Source organism: Phaseolus vulgaris, chromosome 1 (genome assembly GCF_051622355.1).
Source record: "Phaseolus vulgaris cultivar YP4 chromosome 1, ASM5162235v1, whole genome shotgun sequence".
In the NCBI taxonomy this organism is placed as follows: Eukaryota; Viridiplantae; Streptophyta; class Magnoliopsida; order Fabales; family Fabaceae; genus Phaseolus; species Phaseolus vulgaris.
In genome coordinates, this window is record NC_143498.1 from 41,864,730 (window position 1) to 41,885,354 (window position 20,625).

Genomic DNA, 20,625 nt, shown 5'->3' on the forward strand with positions numbered 1-20,625 from the left:
GTCTTGGAATCTCTTTTGGATTTTTGAATATAAAACTTTGCCTTTAATTCATGAAAAATATCACTTTATGTGCATGGGTTCTGATTTGGAATTTGGGATTTAGTGAATTGCGATTTTGTTGGGTACAAAGAAATCAAAATTGGAAGCCAACCAAATCCATTAGATTGCAAAAAGAAAAGAATAGATGGGTCGAGGTTGGATTCGAATGGATGAAATCGTTACCGAGTTGACGGTTAAGACACTGTTACTCATTGATGGCATAAAATAAAAACATAATTAAATTATATTTAATAAAAAATAAAAAATTAACTGTAACGGTTTTCTATACTTACTTAAATTATTAACAGTAGCGACTCCCAATACTTAATTTCAAGAACTAAACTTAATTTTTTGTATTTAAATAATAAAAAATCACATAAATTAAAAATATATTTAAATTATACTTAAAAATATGTTTTTTTTTAAATATTATCATATTTTACAATACATATTTATTTTCTGAAGATATTTTTTATTTATGCTATCTAATTTTTTTTCATATACTTATTATTTATTTTATATTTTTATTTCATAAATCAATATTGTTTGGTGCTTTTGATTGCTTTCGTTTACCACTCATATAAAAAAAAAGGTCAACTATAATTCTTGCTGTAGGTTTGTTTTGCATTAGTGATTTGTTATTAAAATTAGTAACACTTGCTTTTGATGTGTACTATAGTACTATTATTTGATGTTTTTTAATTGTTTATGAAAGTGATTTCATAATTTGTTTTACTTTTAGTTTTGATTTATATTCTAGAATTTTTTACATAATTTTTCTAAGAAGACGAAGAATGACCATTGAACAAAGGACAAATGAGCTATCTACACAAAGCAGAACTTATAAAGAAAGGAGATTGAAATCTATTCGACATTTGGCTCGATCAATCAATAATGCAAGTAACAAACATGTTATATAACACAACAAATTTTTTTATTTTTTTTATAGTTTTATAGATTCATTCATTCATTTAACTTGACATTTGAAGGATCTAATGATAACGAAGCAGGACCAAGTAACACACATGTTACTGAACTTGGTTAGTACACTTTTATGCTTAAGATGTCAATTTCCAAAAAGTATAGTATTTAAAAAGTCAGATGCAATATCTATACGAAGAAAAACTTATAGAGAAAGAAAAAACAATATTCTTGATATGACAAATATTGTTCCAGGAAGGAGATTGTCAATCTATTCGACATTTGGCTCGGTCAATAAATGATGCAGGTAACACATATTGTTGCTTTAAATTGTTCTATGTAATTTTATTCATTTATTTAACTTCACAGGTTCTACTTTTACTCCACAAAACTTTCAAGGATCAAATGATAATGAAGCAGGACTAAGTAATACAAATATCATTGACATTGAAAATGGTTAGTATATTTTTATCGCAATATTTACGTGATGGAAGTTCAATGAAATACTTCACTTTTTTGAAAGATTATTACACATGTAGGAAGGCAACAAAGATTTCGACGGATACATAACTGTGCTTGAAATTTTAGAAACACTGTTGCGATGGTAATGTTTCAATTGTCAACTCCGACTACATGTGCACATTGTCATGCACAATTATTTTACCATGAATCACGTGATATGTGTTGCTCGGGTGGAAAAGTATTACTTCCCCGTGTTACTGCTCCGGATGAGTTGGTTCAAATATTTTCTGGTTGTTCTTCTGAAAGTAGACACTTTAGACAACATATTAGAAGTTACAACCATGTGTTTTCATTCACTTCACTTGGTGTTCACATGGATGAAAATATAGTTGCAACTGGTCATGGTATATATTAGTTTTCGTGCTCAAGGTACAATGTATCACAGGATTGGAGGCTTTTTTCCAAATGAGGGGTCTAGGCCACGTTTTTTGCAATTGTACATTTATGACACTGAACATGAATTACAAAATAGGATGTTGGAAACTCCTCATCTCCATCAAACTATTGTTAATAAGTTGCAACAAATACTACATCGGTGCAATCCTTTTGTGCATGTATTCAGACAACTTGCTCAAGAACAAAATATACATGAATGTACTTTACTCATTAAAGAGCGTCCTGTCAATCAACCACAATATAATCTTCCAACTGCATCTCAAGTAGTAGCAATAATTGTTACTGGGGACACATAATCAATGGCACGTGGACGAGACATTAAAGTTGTAAGTCATGATGGGAACTTAATAAACATTCAAGAAACTGTGGGATATTATGACCCTTTACAATATCCACTATTATTTCCTTTTGGAACATATGGTTGGGATCTCAACACAAAAAATCATACTGGCCAAAATATCTCATGCCGAGAATATTATAACTACATGCTTCAGGTAACTTCCAACATAATTATATATATCATTTCCAACAATTTACATACCAATGTTGTGTCATAAAATTAATACACATACATCATTACTTCAATGTAGATTTGTCCCAATGATCACTCTACAATATTACAAGCAGGACGACTTTTACAACAATATGTTGTAGACAACTATGTGAAGATTGAAGTAGGAAGGTTACGATGGATTCGAAATCATCAAAATAATATTCGTGCTGAAGTGTATCAAGGTTTGCAAGATGCTTTGCATGAAGGACAAACTCACACAGGTACATAATGTATCTAACATACTACATCTATTACATTTAAATATATCAAAACTCATACTATTTTTTTATTCAAGGAAATGTTGGACATAGGACAATATTACCATCATCATTTATTGGTAGTCGTCGAGACTTGACACAACGATATGAAGATGGCATGACAATTGTTGCTCATGATGGTAAACCTGATATTTTCCTTACAATGACATGCAATCCTTCTTGGAATGAAATTTCTTCAGAGCTTAAACATTTTCAAACTCCACAAGATCGTCCTGACTTGCTCACAAGAATATTTCGAGCAAAATTTGAACAATTGAAGGAAGATGTGATTGATAAAGGAGTTCTTGGAAAAGTTAAAAGTTACATGTATGTGACTGAATTTAAAAAACGTGGACTACCCCATGTGCATATGTTACTTATCTTACAAGATAATGATAAATTACGTGATCCAGAAGATTATGATAGCATTGTTAGAGCAGAAATACCAAAAAGTGAAGAAGAGCCACAGTTGCACGAAGCTGTACTGAAACACATGATACACGGGCCTTGCGGAACTCTTAATCCAAGATCACCATGTATGAATTAAAATCAATGCAAGAAAAAATATCCTAAAGAGTTCTTGGAAGAAACACGTCAAGGTAATGACTCATATCCACAATACAAAAGACGTTTCAATGCACCAGTATCTATAAATAGAAATGTGACTGTTGACAAGAAATGGGTGGTTCCTTATAACCCTTGGTTGTTGTTAAATATGATTGTCATATAAATGTTGAAGTGTGCAGTAGCATCAAAAGTATTAAATATTTATACAAGTATGTCTACAAAGGTCCAGATCGAGTAGCAATGGAGGTTCATAGAGGATCAATTGTAGATGAAGTTCAACAATATATTGATGCTAGATGGATTTGTGCTCCGGAGGCTTTATGGAAAATATTCAGATTTACACTTTATCGAATGAATCCAAGTGTAGAAAGATTACAAATTCATTTACCAAATCGTCATCAGGTGCGCTTCTATTTTATTTTTCTATAAAAGAAATAAATGTTTTCGTAATGTATAGTGATCCAGCCGGTTGACCAGAGCGCAAGAGTCTTGCCACGTCAAAGGTATCTTCCTCTGGATCGACTCTGCACCACGCTAGCTTCCGTCCTTCACACCTCGATTCTCCTCAAGAACCTGCAAAAGACAGAGTGGCGCCGCTGCGGCCGATCGCGCTCCGACGCTCAAGTCAGTGACGGAATCACCAAAACTCTAAGAGAGAAAAGCTAAAACTCAAGGAACCGTGCAAAATCTCTCTCTCAGCGTACTCAAGTATTCTCAAAGCGTAAAGAAGTGTTCTAAACGCGCCTACCTCAGAATCTGTTAAGAGTTCCTTATATACCTGTGCATTTTCTCTCTCCTGACAGTTACACCTCTGGACACGTGGCTCGCATCCATCTGTACACGTGTCACCATCTGGAACGTCTTCTACTTCAGCGTCACTTCTACTCTTCAGGCTGTTCGACTAAGTTATCCATGCAAGGAGTAACTCGGTGCATAGCTGCCTTGGAGCGCGATCTCTTCTAGTGGCGAGCACGGGGTGTCACCATGCACACCTTCTCTGTGGTCTCGCCTGCCGCTATCATGATTTGCATTACTTGCTCATCGTGCATGTTCTGGTAAACTGTTCCCTTGCCTCAACCTCTGGCCAGGGGATGATCATCTGATAACTTCATCCTTCGTACTCGTGCCCTTTGAAAGCCTTGAACAAGCTTCCCTGATCTTTCGGCGATGTCCCCCTCTCGGCGATCTCTAACCACTTGGTCGTCTAAGCTCGCAGACGGCGACTACGGCACAAGTCTGGTGACCGCCGGTTTAGATATGCTAGAGATCGGAGCACGCCAACTTAACGATTGGCGACTACACAGACCTCCCGATGTACTTCCCTTCTGTCAGTCAGGTGTTCCGCTTAACACGCCTATATTATCGCTCGCTGCCACGTCATCACTCCCGACTACCTGGTCGGTAAATATAGTATAAATTCATGTAAACTGAAGTTGCACCTCAGATTTGAAACTTTCTTTGTTGGTTCTTATTTTATCTATTTGTCCTTCTGTAGTTTTAGAGAGAGAAGATGAAGAGATCAAAGTGGTGCAATATTTCAATTCATCATCTCTGTTTTTTACTTTCTATTTCAGGTGCGCTTCTATAAGCATCAAAACATAAGTGATGTATTAAATGATGACAACACTTCTAAAACCATGCTCACAGAATTCTTTGCACTAAATTGTCGAGATCCACATTCTAGAAGTTATTTGTGTAGAGAAATTACACAACATTATTGTTGGCATAACAGACAAAAGGAATGGTACCCAAGAAGGTCAAGGAAGAAAGTTATTGGTCGAATTTATACTGTATCTCCTTCAGAAGGAGAAAAATTCTTCTTGAGTATTTTGTTATCCCATATAAGAGGGCCAACCAGTTGGGAATACCTATTATCACTGAATCAAACATATTTCCCCACATTTAAAAAAGCAGCTGAAAAATGGGGATATTTTTAGAAAGTGATAATAGCATTCATGAATGCTTAGTCAAAGCATCAAGTTTACAGATGTTCGAAGTCTTTAGAATGAGTTTTGTATCTTTATGGCAGAAGATTATACTTCAAGAAGTACTTCTATGGGCATCAACGTTAATATGCTATTGAGGGATTTGAATGATCTTCTTATTCAACATGGTAAAACAATCAATAATTTTGATTTACCAGCATTAACATTGGATGCATTTGAAAATACTTCAGTACCAAGAATTATACAAGAAGAGTTATCAATACAAATACCTAATGAAGATGTTGACAATGTACACAGATTGAATATTGATCAGTTGATTGCTTTCAATACCATTTTAGATGTAATTCATCGTAAGCAAAGTCAAGTATTTTTTGTGGACGGACCAGGAGGAACCGGTAAAACATTCCTTTACCGTACATTAATTGCATATTATAAAAGTAAAGGAAAAATTATTTTAGCGACAGCCTCCTCTAGTATAGCTACAACATTATTACCTGGTGGTCGAACTGCACATTCTCGATTTAAGATACCTATTAATGTAGAAGTTGGTTCCTTTTGTTCAATAAGCAAACAATCTGATCTTGCAAAGCTACTAAGAGAAACAACAGCAATTATTTGGGATGAAGCACCAATGACCAATAGATATGCTTTAGAGGCATTAGATAGATCATTAAAGGACATTCTAGATTGTGATGCTCCATTTGGGGGGAAAGTGATGATATTAGGAGGAGATTTTCGCCAGGTACTACCAGTTGTTCAAAAGGGTACAAAGGCACAAATGATTTTTGCATGTATTGTTAAGTCTCTTTTATGGAGTAACACAAAGGTATTGCATTTACAACAAAACATGCGATCATTGCAAGATCACAATTTTGCAGAATACCTCATGCGCATTGGAGATGGGATTGAACCTACAATTCTTGATGATATGGTGAAAATACCCCATGAACTAGCAATACCATGGGAAGGAGAAAGTTCATTACAAAAACTTATACAAGAAACATTTCCCCAATTGCAATTTCATACATGGGATGCATCTTATATGGTTCAGAGAGCCATATTGACTCCAAAAAATGAAGATGTTGAAATACTTAATAACATGATTATTGATCATTTTCCAGGAGAACAACATAATCTATTGTCATTTGATGAAGTTGAAGGAGACACACATAGTCTATACCAACAAGAGTACTTGCACTCCATTGCTCCAGGTGACTTGCCACCTCATATTTTAAAGCTTAAAAAAGGTGCACCATTAATGTTGTTGCGAAACATAGACCCTAAATCTGGGTTATGTAATGGGACGAGATTATTGTGTCGTGGGTTCTACATGAACATGTTGGATATTGAAATCTTGACAGGTCAACATGCTGGAAAAAGATCTTTCTTACCAAGAATTAAACATAAAACAACAGAAAGTGCAGGTCTCCCATTTGTGCTTATTAGGAAACAATTTCCTATGAAATTAAGTTTTGCCATTACTATAAATAAATCACAGGGGCAAACTATACCTAATGTTGGAATTTACCTTCCACGACACGTTTTTAGTCATGGTCAATTATATGTTGCAGTATCAAGAGGTGTTTCTCAAGCTTCAACAAAAATTCTTATTAAAAAAGGATACCTTGAAGGAGAAGATGGAAATTTTACCAAAAATGTTGTTTATAAAGATATTTTATTATCACAAAATCAGGTATTGTTCGTTTTATTTATGTGTGACGCATAAATATAAGTATAGGTGATTATTCTACTGACATTATTTCTTTTATATATATATATATATATATATATATATATATATATATATATCCAAGGTAACATAATATACAAGGAGCCCTTACAGTTGAATGAAGATATCAAAACAAAGCATTCACACATTTATCTACACAAACAGGTAATTATCAATATATGTATATTGCATATATATGTGTGTATTTTGCAATTTATTCATAATTGACATTCTTTCATAGGAAACAAAATTTGTAAAGACTGGAACAATTAGAAGGATGATCAATCACTCACATTGATTAAGCCAATTGACATCAAGGTATAATGATTTTACATAATGATGATGATAATGATATTTTTTCATTCAATGTACTATAAATTTATAATGTTATAAATAAGTGTACAAATAATAATATTTTTTAATTTTTAATTTTAATTTGAATATTAAATATAAATACATATAAATGAAAAAAATAAAAAATGCGGATACACAGGCGCGCCCGCTAGTAATATTAATAATAATTTAATAATAATGTTAATAATAATTTAATAATATGAGTATAATTTATTTTATTATTATTATTAATAATTATATTAATATGTATATATTATATTAATAATAAGTATAATAAAAATGATAATATGACTAAAGAATTTGTTTGGTCTAGTGGTTAATGCTTCCCTGGTCACTGGAAGGACTTGAGTTCGTTTACAAGCTGTATATTGTTTCCAATCAAGCCATATCCACTATTTATAGCACCATTTGAGTTTGTAAATGGCTTCTGTAGTAAACCAGATCTCAATCCAATACCTATTTGACTGTTGATGTTCTGCAATAATATTACATGACTATTTTGGCCACCAACATGCTGCTTCTGCTACTGAAGTTGTGACAGTGGTACCATAGTAGACTCTACACCCACTACAAGAAAATGATGGATTTGTGTGAGACAGAAATGGACGCAAAACTTGAAAAACGGACGCTTATGTGTCTGCTAAGCATCCCACGAAAAAACCCTGGAAACAAATCGAAATTAGCGTTGGACGCATTTTGCTTTTGACAGCTATGCCTCCACTTATGTCAATTCACCTAAACACTTGCACCGGCACTTTGATCGAAATCAAAAATCAGTAATGCAAGGTAATATTTTTCTCACTCTTTTTAATTTTATTTTATCAAGGAATGAGACTAAGACCTTCACCTATAACCCAACACCTGTATTAAGCTTCATAACCTTTTAGGACTATGTTTTTTTGTGATCAGTATACACATATGTGTGTCTGTATACACATTACTGATAGCAAAGGGTAATCAATGTAAAAGAAAGTTGTAGAATAGGGTACAAAAGAAATTGATGATTAAGTTTGTGTATGAAGTGAAAGCTGTTAGAACAACTAGATCATCTCTTTTTTTCTGTCATTGGATGTTTTTTTTCCCTTCTCTTATATTGTTGAGTTGATATGTTCGCTTGGGCATATATATGTTCAGCTTGGTTAAACTGAAAAATGGCAGGAGTTTATTCGAGAGCTACAAAAATTGATCCGTGATGTCCAGGTGAATGATTATAGAACACCTTTTGCATAGATATTTTTAACCATTTAGTGTTCTATGTGTTGTGCAATATAATGTTTTCATACACTTGTTCGATTACTTGTTGAGTCCTTGTTTTACAATGGAAAACTTTATTAGGTTCAAGTTGTTATTTATGTCTTTATTTGAGTTAGTGAGGATATTTAGTATTTTTTTTTCTAAATATGAGACTATATATATTTGAATAAAAATTGTCATTTGTTCGGTCTCTTTTGTTTTTGGTGAAGTATTTTTTTGGATAATGATACATGGACAACCTAAAATTTTTATAGAACCATATTACAACTCCCAATACTATTATTTTAATATTTTTTTATATCATTTAATTACAAAATTTACCCTTTATTATATATATTTATTTCTAAATCCATCACATCAAGGGTTGTATACAACTCTTGGAATTGTCAACCTCTCATTTTCTTTTTTTTTTCCAATTAATATTGTTGTTAGCTCTTCCTTTTTCTGATGCGGTTCTTCATTTCTTAGGTATATAATTTAATTAATTAAAGTTCAATAGATTTCGAATTGATTCCTTTGGTGTTGCTAAAAGTGAAAAAAATTGATAATCGAACTAACATTCTTGATATAGTTTCAGCTTTTGGTTTGTTCTTGAAAAAGATTCATTGTCTTGCAGACATTTCTTGAGCTGGAAGAATTATTAATTCTTTCTAACACATGAGTTGCACTATATGCATTCAAAATTGTAATGGGTTAAGAGTTTATCATTGTTCACTTTTTGGTTTGGAAATTTTATCTTTATGAATAGACTTTTTGAAGTTTCATAATTTGTTATGATATAGATATTGTAATTGTGGTCCAGGCTCAGACTCTTTTTAAGAAGGAGAGGTTAAGAAGTACCAATTGAATTACTAAATAATGTTGGTACGCTTCAGTTTGAAAAGATTCAAGCTTGATTTTTTTAGTTGTAACTTATATGTCGCTCATTTTTTTCTCAACATAATAGATGTTGGATAGCTGAATTTAGAGGGTAAATTTCCTATCTAGCACCATTTACACTTTTATTTCCCCATCTAACACTCTTTTGTTTTTATTTCCTTATCTAGCACCCTTTTGTTTTTATTTTCCTATCTAACACCCTTTTATTTTTTATTTCCCTATCTAGCACCATTTCAAAAATAAATAAATAAATAATAAATTAAAAAAATTGATAATTTTAATTTTCAATGCATTAAAAAATAAATATTTTTAATGTTTAAAATAGTTAGAAATATAATTAATGAATAAAAAATGAGTTTTTACAAAATAAAATTTAAAAAAATAATAAATTTAAAATGTTTAGTTTAAAAATTATTTTTTTAAGAATGAAGAAAATAAAAAATTAAACTCTACAACAACATAAAAGTTGAATCTATAAACATAAATTAGTATTTATTTTTATTATTATTGATGATGTAATCATGTTAATTTAAAGTAAAAAATACAGGACATATTTATAAAAAAATCAAGTTGAATAAGAACTGATATGGACATAAGAGAACAACATGACTGAACAAAAAAAATATTCATATTGTCAAACACCAGGACACATCTAAAGAACCTGTCCCAGCATTACTGGATTGTGCAATTCTCGTCATTAATTATACCATTGAAGAAAATATTAAATGAATGACCATCTTTAATTTATTTTCCTTTTTATGACCAACATATACTTATTTAGTATCGCCTTATATCTCTTATATTTATCTTATTTGGATTTTTTTTATATATTTTATCTTTATCTTATTTTGTTTTGCCTTTATTTTATATCTTTTATGTTTTTAGTTATTATTTTTTTTCTACCATTCTTGATTTATTTATGTTTTTATTTTATTTTATTGTTGCTGTTTTTATTTTCTAGACTTATTTATTTTTGCATTTTTTTCTTCTCATTTTTAAGTATTAAGTGTAACATTTGCTTTAGTTTTTGTTTTAGGATTTTGCATTTAAGGTAGACACTTCAATATTATTTATGTGTCCACTATTAATTAATACTAATTGACTTTGGTTTTTTTATAATTATGTCCTGTATTTTTTACTTGAAATTAACATGATTACATCATCAATAATAATAAAAATAAATACTAATTTATGTTTATAGATTCAACTTTTATGTTGTTGTAGGGTTTAATTTTTTATTTTCTTCATTCTTAAAAAAAATAATTTTAAACTAAACATTTTAAATTTATTAATTTTTTATTTTTATTTTGTAAAAACTCATTTTTTATTCATTAATTATATTTCTAACTATTTTAAACATTAAAAATATTTATTTTTTAATACATTCAAAATTAAAATTATCAAAAAATAAATAAATTATTTTTTATTTATTTTTAAAATAGTGCTAGGTAGGGAAATAAAAAATAAAAGGGTGTTAGATAGGGAAATAAAAACAAAAGGGTGCTAGATAGGGAAATAAAAACAAAATGGTGCTAGTTAAGGAAATAAAAGTGTAAATGGTGTTAGATAGGGAATTTACCCGAATTTAGAAGGAGAAAATATTAATTTTATTATTCAATAATGAGAATATAGTGGGGTAAATTCCCTATCTAGCACCATTTACACTTTTATTTCCCTATCTAGCACTCTTTTGTTTTTATTTCCCTATCTAGCACCCTTTTGTTTTTATTTCCCTATCTAGCACACAAGTAATGTTGGGACATGTTCTTTATGTATGTCCTGGTATTTGACAATATGAACATTTTTGTGTTCGATCATGTTGTTCTCTTATGTTCATATCAGTCCTTATTCAATTTGGTTTTTTTAAAATTATATCCTCTATTTTTTACTTGAAATTAACATGATTACATCATCAATAATAATAATAATAAAAATAAATATTTTTATGTTTATAGATTCAACTTTTATGTTGTTGCAGAGTTTAATTTTTTATTTTTTTTATTCTTAAAAAAATAATTTTTAAACTAAACATTTTAAATTTATTACTTTTTTATTTTTATTTTGTAAAAACTCATTTCTTTATTCATTAATTATATTTCTAACTATTTTAAACATTAAACATATTTATTTTTTAAAGCATTCAAAATTAAAATTATCATTTTTTTAAATTTATTATTTATTTATTTTTGAAATGGTACTAGATAGGAAAATAAAAAATAAAAGGTTGTTAGATAGAGAAATAAAAACAAAAGGGTGCTAGATAGGAAAATAAAAACAAAAGAGTGCTAGATGGAGAAATAAAAATGTAAATGGTGCTAGACAGGGAATTTACCCGAATATAGTACTACTATAAGAACTATTTAACAATATTGTTTGAGAGAATGTAGTTCGTAGATTGTGCATATCATCCATATATACAAACTTTGGTTTATTTGAATAAACTTCTCCACAAGTTTTTTGTTTTTATAATAACTTGGCCAAAAGCTTTTGTTTAGGTAAGGTATTCTTAGCTTATTAAAAATCTTATTACGTTTTTATTTTTTTATCTGGTAAGTGTTTACAAAAAAATTTATCAAAACAGGCCTTTAGCAAAAACTATTTCCTTTCATAGTTTAATATTAATTGAGTGCAACTCCTTAGAAAAAAAAAATACCCATACCTGTATTCATAATTGTATAAGAATTCTATTCAATGTAGAATATCAATGTAGAATAGGTTCCATTTTAGATATAAGTAAATCTGCATTAGCTAAATAAAAAAAACATTATCTAATTTTTTAAAATGATAGCATTGTTTATTTTCATAAATTTTGTTTGATATAATTATCAATATAATAAATTTACTTTTTTATAATAAGAATCAAACCTAAATATTTATGTTTATTATTCTAACATCGATCACTAAATGGATCTTAATGAATAAGATGAATGATTTAGTAAGTAATATGTATTTCTTATATCAATATAATTATTTGGTATTAATACGAAATTATATCTATGTAGTGTTATGAAACATTGGAAAGTAAATAAAAAAAGTTGAAGGGTACTAATGTATTAATGTTAGGTGGTAGATGAAGAACAAAGGGTCTGAGAAAATTGTTGGACTATTTTTTTTATTTATCACCTACTTTTTTATATATACACCTCCTAGAAATAATGGGGGTTTGAAAATTGTCGGTAATAATGAGGGTTTGAAAACCATCAGAAATAACGGGGGTTTCCAAAACCACTGACATAACGAGGTTTTCCAAAACCATCGGAAATAACGGGGATTTCCAAATCGTCGGGAGTAATAGGGGTTTCCAAACTGCTGAAAAGTAATTATTTTCTAGGAGTTCGTAAAACTGCCAATAATCTGTTAGCGATGTTGGATCTAACCGGAGAAAAACAAATAACGTACTTAACAAAGGTTAAAACCGTCAAAAATGCAAAAAATAACCTTGTTAAAAACAATTTTTATTTTTATTTTTTAATCTCTTTTAACATTTCAAAATACTAACTAAAATACATTTTATTTTCGTAAAAGAAAGTATTTCCCATAATATAAAACAAGGAAGAAAAAATAAAGATAAATATATTATTGAAATAAAAGAACTAAAATGAGAGTTTTTTTATAATATAATGTAATAGTATATATTAACATTCTCTCCTTCCCCTCATAATTTTTATTGCGCTAAAATATATTGAGTATAAAATAATACCTTTATCAATTAATAATTTTATATAATATTTTTATACATTCATATAAAATGTTAATATTGAAACATAATAATAAAATTATTAAAAAAGTTATCTTTTCATATATTTTAAAATATATTATGTGTTATTAAAAAGAGATATTAAATTAATTTAAATTAATATAAAATTTTGTAGGTACAATCTATTTTAAAAAAACTTTAAATTTAATTATTTGTAAGTTTTTAGAAATTATAATGGGATTAATGTAATAATTAGTATAATATATATATATATAGTTTACTATTCACATAGGACTAGGGGTGGCAAAGTGGGGCAAACCGTGCGGGCTAGTCCGCGGCCCGCTAAAAAAACACGGGACGGGTTGTTTATTTCAACCCGCTGGCACGTTTAGGCCCGCCTCACATAACCCGCAACCCGCACGGGCCAAGTGCGGGTCAGAGCGGGTTGGCTCGCATAACTTTAAAATGTATAATTTTTTTTTCTACATCCCCATATTTTTTTCATGTAGCCTCATATTTTACATTCTGAAATTTTTAATAACATCTTATTACGCATGTTTCATTAAAATAATATTATGAAACCATTTACCTAATGCATCTAAATAAAATAAATTCAAATTTTGTATTTTCTTTTTTCTTAATAAATATGTCTTATGCGGACTAGTTCGCAAGCCCGCGAGCCAACCCTTATATAAGACGGATTAAAAAAATCAACCCACAAATTTTATGCGACGGCCAAGACCCGCATTGCCACCACCACTTTTCATAGGACACATTCATAATTGAGAAGGTTTTGGACTATTTGATGTCTGTTTTGGTTTGACTACCTTAGGTTTTAATCAAATTGGTTAAAATATTGTTATCAATGGTGTGATTCCAAATATAAAATAACATTAAGCAATTTAATTTCATATTTATAAAGATAAAATATAGCTAGTATTATGTATGGTGTAAAATATTTTTAAATTTATTTAATTCCAAACTACTTATATAAATGCATAGGAGATTAGTGTGTCACTAAGACCCACAATGGTAGTGTTGTGGAAATTGTAATAGTGTGGACTCCAAGAAAAAAAAGCAGATAGAGTGACCAAAAACTCATCTATGGATGCTGCTGGTGCTACCCTTTTGGGTTACATCTTCTCCTCCTCCTTAGCTTTCCTTCTTTTCACTCTACTTTTGAAGTCCTTTGGCCTTTTACGAACCACAAATGGCAGTGTTGGACCTCCACCATCGCTTCCCATCATCGGTCATCTCCACCTTATGGGTTCCATCGTACCAAAATCATTTCAAGCTCTGGCTCGCCGTTATGGCCCTCTCATTCAGCTCCGTTTAGGTGCCTCAACATGCGTAGTTGTCTCCAAGTCGCCAAAGAAGTCATGAAAACACATGACCTCAATTTCTGTAACCGACCCCAGTTTGGATCCTCAGAGAACTACTTATACAAAGGCTCTGATTTCATCACTGTGCCATATGGTCCTTATTGGCGCTTCATCAAAAAGCTTTGCGTTACTCAACTTCTCTCCACCGCGCAGCTTGGGCGCTTACGGCACATCCGGCAGCAGGAGATAGAGAAGCTCTTGAAATCTCTCCTGGAGTGTTCCTCTGAAGCCAGGGAAACGGATTTGAGCCGTGATCTTTCTGCTTTGACCAACAATGTCCTGTGTCGGATGGCCATGAATACGACCTGTTTGGATGACGTTAATGATGGTGAGGATATTATTAGCCTGGTAACAGAGTTTATGCACTTGGGAGCCAAGTTGAGCATGGGTGAGGTGTTGGGACCTTTGGGAAAGTTTGACTTGTTTGGTTATGGGAAGAAGCTTGTCAGAATAGTCGGTAAATTCGACCAGATTTTGGAGCGCATCTTACAGGAACATGAAGCGAACAACTCCGAAAGAGGGGACATGATGGATATTCTATTGCAAGTCCACAAAGATCCAAATGCTGAGATGAGGTTAGCAAGGAATGATATCAAGGCCTTCTTCCTGGTAAGTTCTTATCTTTTGTGTTGGAGATCCCACATCGACTAGAGATAAGGACCTTTCATTGTATATAAGTGGATGCAAACCTCACCTTATTGAGCCAGTTTTATGGGGTTGAGTTAGGCTTAAAGTCCACTTCGTAATATGGTATCAGAGCCAGGTTCAAATTCTCACGAGCTTCCTCGGCAAGAAGTTGGAGATGGAACAACATCTGTCATCATTCTTGCTGGTGAGATGCTTCATGTTGCCGATGCATTCATTGACAAAATTCACCCTACAGTTATTTGCCGAGAGGATGCTCTTTCTGTTCTTGACAAAATTGCAATGCCTATTGATGCTCAGGATCGAGGTATAATGCTGGGGCTAGTAAAAAACTGCATAGGTACCAAATTCACAGGTCAATTTGGGGATTTAATTGCTCTGATTTAGCTATTGATGCTACTACAACAGTAGGTGTTGATATTGGCCAAGGTTTGAGAGATGTAGATATTAAAAATTATATTAAGGTTGAGAAGGTCCCTGGTGGGCAGCTGGAGGATTCTAGAGTACTCAAGGGAGTTATGATAAACAAAGATGTGGTTGCCCCTGGCAAAATGAGGAGAAAGATTGTTAACCCACGCATCATTCTTCTTGATTCTCCCCTTGAGTATAAAAAGGGTGAAAACCAAACAAATGCTGAACTGCTCAAAGAAGAAGACTGGAGTCTTTTATTGAAGATGGAAGAAGAATATATTGAGGAGCTATGCATGCAGATATTGAAGTTTAAGCCTGACTTGGTAATCACGGAGAAGGGTCTGAGTGATTTGGCTTGCCATTATCTGAGCAAGCATGGAGTTGCTTGCTCAGATAATAATAGAATTGCTAAGGCATGTGGTGCTGTTATTGTGAACAGACCAGATGAATTGCAGGAGTCTGATGTTGGTACTGGTGCTGGGTTATTTGAGGTTAAGAAAATTGGAGATGAGTACTTTTCATTTATTGTTGATTGCAAAGACCCCAAGGCCTGCACTATACTACTAAGGGGAGCTAGTAAGGATCTCTTAAATGAAGTTGAAAGAAATCTACAGGATGCCATGTCTGTTGCAAGGAACATAATAAAAAATCCAAAACTTGTTCCTGGAGGTGGTGCAACAGAGTTGACAGTGTCAGCTGCCTTGAAACAGAAGAGTTCTTCTATCGAGGGCATTGAAAAATGGCCGTATGAAGCTGCTGCGATTGCTTTTGAATCCATCCCACGAACTTTGGCACAAAATTGTGGAGTAAATGTCATCCGGACTATGACAGCTCTACAAGGAAAACATGCAAATGGAGAAAATACATGGATTGGTATAGATGGAAATACTGGCAGCATCACTGACATGAAAGAGGGCAAGATCTGGGATGCCTACAATGTGAAGGCGCAAGCTTTTAAGACTGCCATTGAAGCTGCTTGCATGCTTCTGAGGATTGATGATATAGTGAGTGGGATCAAGAAGAAGCAGGCCCTGGAGCTTCAGGTTCTTCAAAACCCAAGATTGAGACCGAGGCAGATGCTGACAATGAGCAAATCCTTCCTGATTGAGAATCTAGGTTCAACTGACATTGCTTTTTGATAGAGTTAATGACGTACTAGTTTCTTGGTCTTCATTAAATCTTATTACTATTAGAAGTTTTGGGTCCTTGACTGGGTTTTTGTTTTTTGTGCCTTGTACTTTTTGCAAGAGCAAATTGTGAACTTTGTTTATTTTAAATACTATATTAACTGGTGTGTGATTTATTGGGTGTTTTTGTCTACTGTTGAGATTTTGTGCCGGGGTCAAACATGCTAGTTTCATCAATTTTGTTGAGTCGGTTTTATGGGGTTGAGTTAGGCTTAAAGTCCACTTCGTAATATGGTATTAGAGCCATTTCGAATCTATCCTAGCGAGTATTTGTGTTGGACCTATCGTGCCACCCGCTATCGGGCCGCTATCGGATCACCCAAAATATATAGTCTCACGCACGAGTTGGCAGTCTCGGCGTAAGGGGTGTGTTGGAGATCCCACATCGACTAGAGATTAGAGCCTTTCATTGTATATAAATGAGTGCAAACCTCAACCCTATGAGCTGGTTTTATAGGGTTGAGTTAGGCTTAAAGTCCATTTTATAACATGGTATTAGAGCCACTCTTTCTTAATATTTTGCCTTGGATATTCACTGTTGTTTTTTATGTAAAAAAGTTTCACATTTTTAGAACGGAGTAGAGTAGAAAAGTGACTATAGTTTTTGTGGTGTGTTGCAAGGATATTTTCCTAGCGGGAACAGACACGTCTTCAACAGCGGCCCAATGGGCCATGGCAGAAATCATGAACAGGTGTTGACGAAGGTGAGGGAAGAGATTGATGCAGTGGTGGGTTTTAGCAGGTTGGTCACTGAATCAGACCTTCCAAATCTACCTTATCTCCAAGCTGTTGTGAAGGAAGTGCTAAGACTGCACCCTACGGCACCGTTTGCTCTTAGAGAATCGGCAGAGGACTGCACCATCAACGGGTATGATATTAAGAGTCAGACACGGACACTGATCAATGTGTACGCCATCATGCGGGACCCAGAAGAGTGGGCGAACCCAGAGGAGTTTATACCAGAAAGGTTCTTGGTAGACGACAGTGATGAGACAAGGGTGGTGATTTCAGGTACCTTCCATTTGGATCTGGGAGGAGGGGATGCCCTGGGTCTTCACTTGCCTTAACGGTTATACAAGGGACAGTTGCATCACTGATCCAATGTTTTGAATGGAAGACGAAAGGGGGAGAGAGGGTTTGTTTGGAAGAAGGATCATCATTTTCTACAGGATTGGCAAAACCACTTGTTTGTTATCCTGTCACTCGTTTTAATCCTTTTTAATTCTACACTGCTGTTATCTCTATCAAAAGTACTGTTCTGTGATCTATTAGTATGTTGTTTTTAGGTTCATCATCTACTCATTCAGCATGGGTGTTGTTTGTTACCACTGTTGTCATGTAACTGTGATTTTTTAAACATATTTATAGTTTCTGCCAAATAATGAGGTGTCTCATTGTGCATTGTGCTGTCTTCAGAATAAGTTGGGAATAAGCTGCCAAAAGAACAAAAGATATAGCGATTAAATAATGAAGTAATCAATTAATTAACCAAAATAACTAAAGGACAAATCAATAAGAATATTCGTTTTAATTACTTAATATCATTGTTTCATAGTTTAGTAAAAAAAATTAATTACTTGAAAAATAAAAACTTTAGATTTAAAAGTTATTTTATTATTTTAAACTGAAAAATACTTTTATATTAAAATTTATTGAATACAGTCAGATCTGGCTTAAAGAAATTGTATCAGTTTGGTTGGACTCATACTTTAATGATCAAAAAGTCTAGTTTCTTTCTATCATATCGGATACATTTTTTATTCAAATTAAGTACACAAATAAAATTAATTTAATTTAATATAAACCTAAATTCATTTAGATTGTTGGCTGAATGGACTGAGCTAAAATCAACCTACTTCAAAATTCCTAAAGTATTGATCAGGAGTGCCTCATTGAAATAACATGATATGATATTATTCACTTATTCAATGTAGCTTTTTCCATAATCAGTTGTGACTATAGCCAAGGCATAGATATAAATACAAAAAATAAAAAAATCTCATGGCAGTAATGTTGTTCTTCTATTGTATGACCCTCCAGGATACCAAAATGTTGCAAAGTCAGCAGCCCGCTAATTAATATTATAGAAAATAATTAGATACAATGAATTGATAGAATCCAAGTTCGAAACAAAAATAAAATACTTTGATTGGTTAAAAGTTTTTCTATAAACACTAATGACGGAAGAAAAAATGGCTTTTCCGAAAAGCTAATTTTAATTATGCACAACTATGCACATAAGCTTAATTTTAGTTTATAGAAAAAGTTTATTTAATTATTTTGTTTATCTTCGTCTTAAATATAAGTACTAATGGAGATGTTTATCTAAACAGGATTTAGAACAACTCGTAAGATGAAGTGTAGCTATTATACCTGGATGGAGAATAGGAAAAAGCATGCAAGGCCTAACCATGAATGGAGGTTGTAGAAATTGTCAATGCCCTTGTCAATGTGAAACATCCAAGCAACCCAGATACCGATCAAGTTCAAAATGAAAGCAACAAATTGTAAGGTGAGATGATTGATCTTTTGAAGTTTTTAGTTCCAGATAGAGTCTTGTATGCAAGCATCCCTGTAAATTGCCAGAATAAAAGAAGGTAGTTTCTAACATGAAAGTATCTATTGATATTGATTTACATTCAGATTATGAAAAAAATCATACATGGAGACAAAACAAACATCAAATCTTATTTGAACTTAAGTACATGATAAAATACTTAAATGTAGTTATTATTCAATCAAATTTTGTGTTGAAAATATTTGCAGTTAAATGAATGTAGTTGAGTGTAGTGTAAAATTTGTAGAACAAATATAAATTATTCTCATGTGAAGCTGAAGTTCTTATCTCTTGAAGTTTGGTGTGATTTGAACATATGGAACTTGCAAAATCATAATTATGAACACATGGCACAGGTATATGGATAATAGAAATTTGTGCGTGATTTCATAGTTTGCGTGGTTAAGGTAAGGCTCTTGAGATGAATTGAATGCATTGGTTAACTTTAAACATGTTATCAGCTGGTGACATGCTTGACATTTCCTTAAATAGATTTGATGGTAATATTAGGTATTATCATTCTTCAGCAATCCTTACACTTTTATTTTCTTGTCCTTCTTTGTAGAGTCTATGTATTGCAGGTTTGTCTAATGGTTATCAACAGTCTTCTACCAGTTTTTCTGTTGCCTCAGGGGGGACATTTCGTCAATGGGGTGCAGAGAACATTTCGTTGATTCCCAGTCCTGTATTCTCAGTCAACAGGAGTCACTCATATTATCACATATGAACATAGATTCTAATACTAATGGAGGTGCCTTTCCGGTGTAGAGTCTACTATGGTACCACTGTCACAACTTCAGTAGCAGAAGCAGCATGTTGGTGGCCAAAATAGTCATGTATTATTGCAGAACCTCAACAGTCAAATGGGTATTGGACTGAGATCTGGTTTACTACAGAAGCCATTTACAAACTCAAATGGTGCTATAAATAGTGGATAGGGCTTGATTGGAAACAATATACAGCTTGCAAACGAACCTGGCACTTCTTCTGACAGCTATGCCTCCACTTATGCAAATTCACCTAAACACTTGCACCGGCACTTTGATCAAAATCAGAAACAAGTAAGGTAATATTTTTCTCACTCCTTTTAATTTTGTTTTATCAAGGAATGAGCCTAAGACTTTTACCTGTAACCTAACACCTGTATTAAGCTTCATAACCTTTTAGGACTATGTTTTTTGTGAGTTTACACATCTGTGTGTCTGTTTACATATTGCATGTTCTGTATTGAATGATAGCACAGGGTAATCAATGTAAAAGAAAGTTGTAGACTAGAGTACAAAAGAAATTGATGATTAAGTTTGTATATGAAGTGAAAGCTGTTAGAAC

The 20,625-nt window shown here is 32.4% G+C and overlaps 1 protein-coding gene and 2 pseudogenes across 2 annotated transcripts; all 3 read left to right on the forward strand.

Annotated features, from left to right (window-relative positions):
- Window positions 1-5,410: 5,410 nt before the first annotated feature.
- On the forward strand, window positions 5,411-7,228 carry LOC137816010 (uncharacterized). Its single transcript, XM_090296775.1, is given in 3 exon segments — window positions 5,411-5,435; window positions 5,438-6,894; window positions 7,172-7,228. Coding segments are annotated over 3 exon segments (1,539 nt in total).
- Window positions 7,229-14,160: 6,932 nt separating this feature from the next.
- Window positions 14,161-18,109, forward strand: LOC137814110 (3,9-dihydroxypterocarpan 6A-monooxygenase-like; annotated as a pseudogene). Its single transcript, XR_016521194.1, has 2 exons — window positions 14,161-15,105; window positions 17,361-18,109. The product of XR_016521194.1 is annotated as a 3,9-dihydroxypterocarpan 6A-monooxygenase-like (transcript).
- On the forward strand, window positions 15,229-16,853 carry LOC137814108 (T-complex protein 1 subunit gamma pseudogene; annotated as a pseudogene).
- Window positions 18,110-20,625: the final 2,516 nt, after the last annotated feature.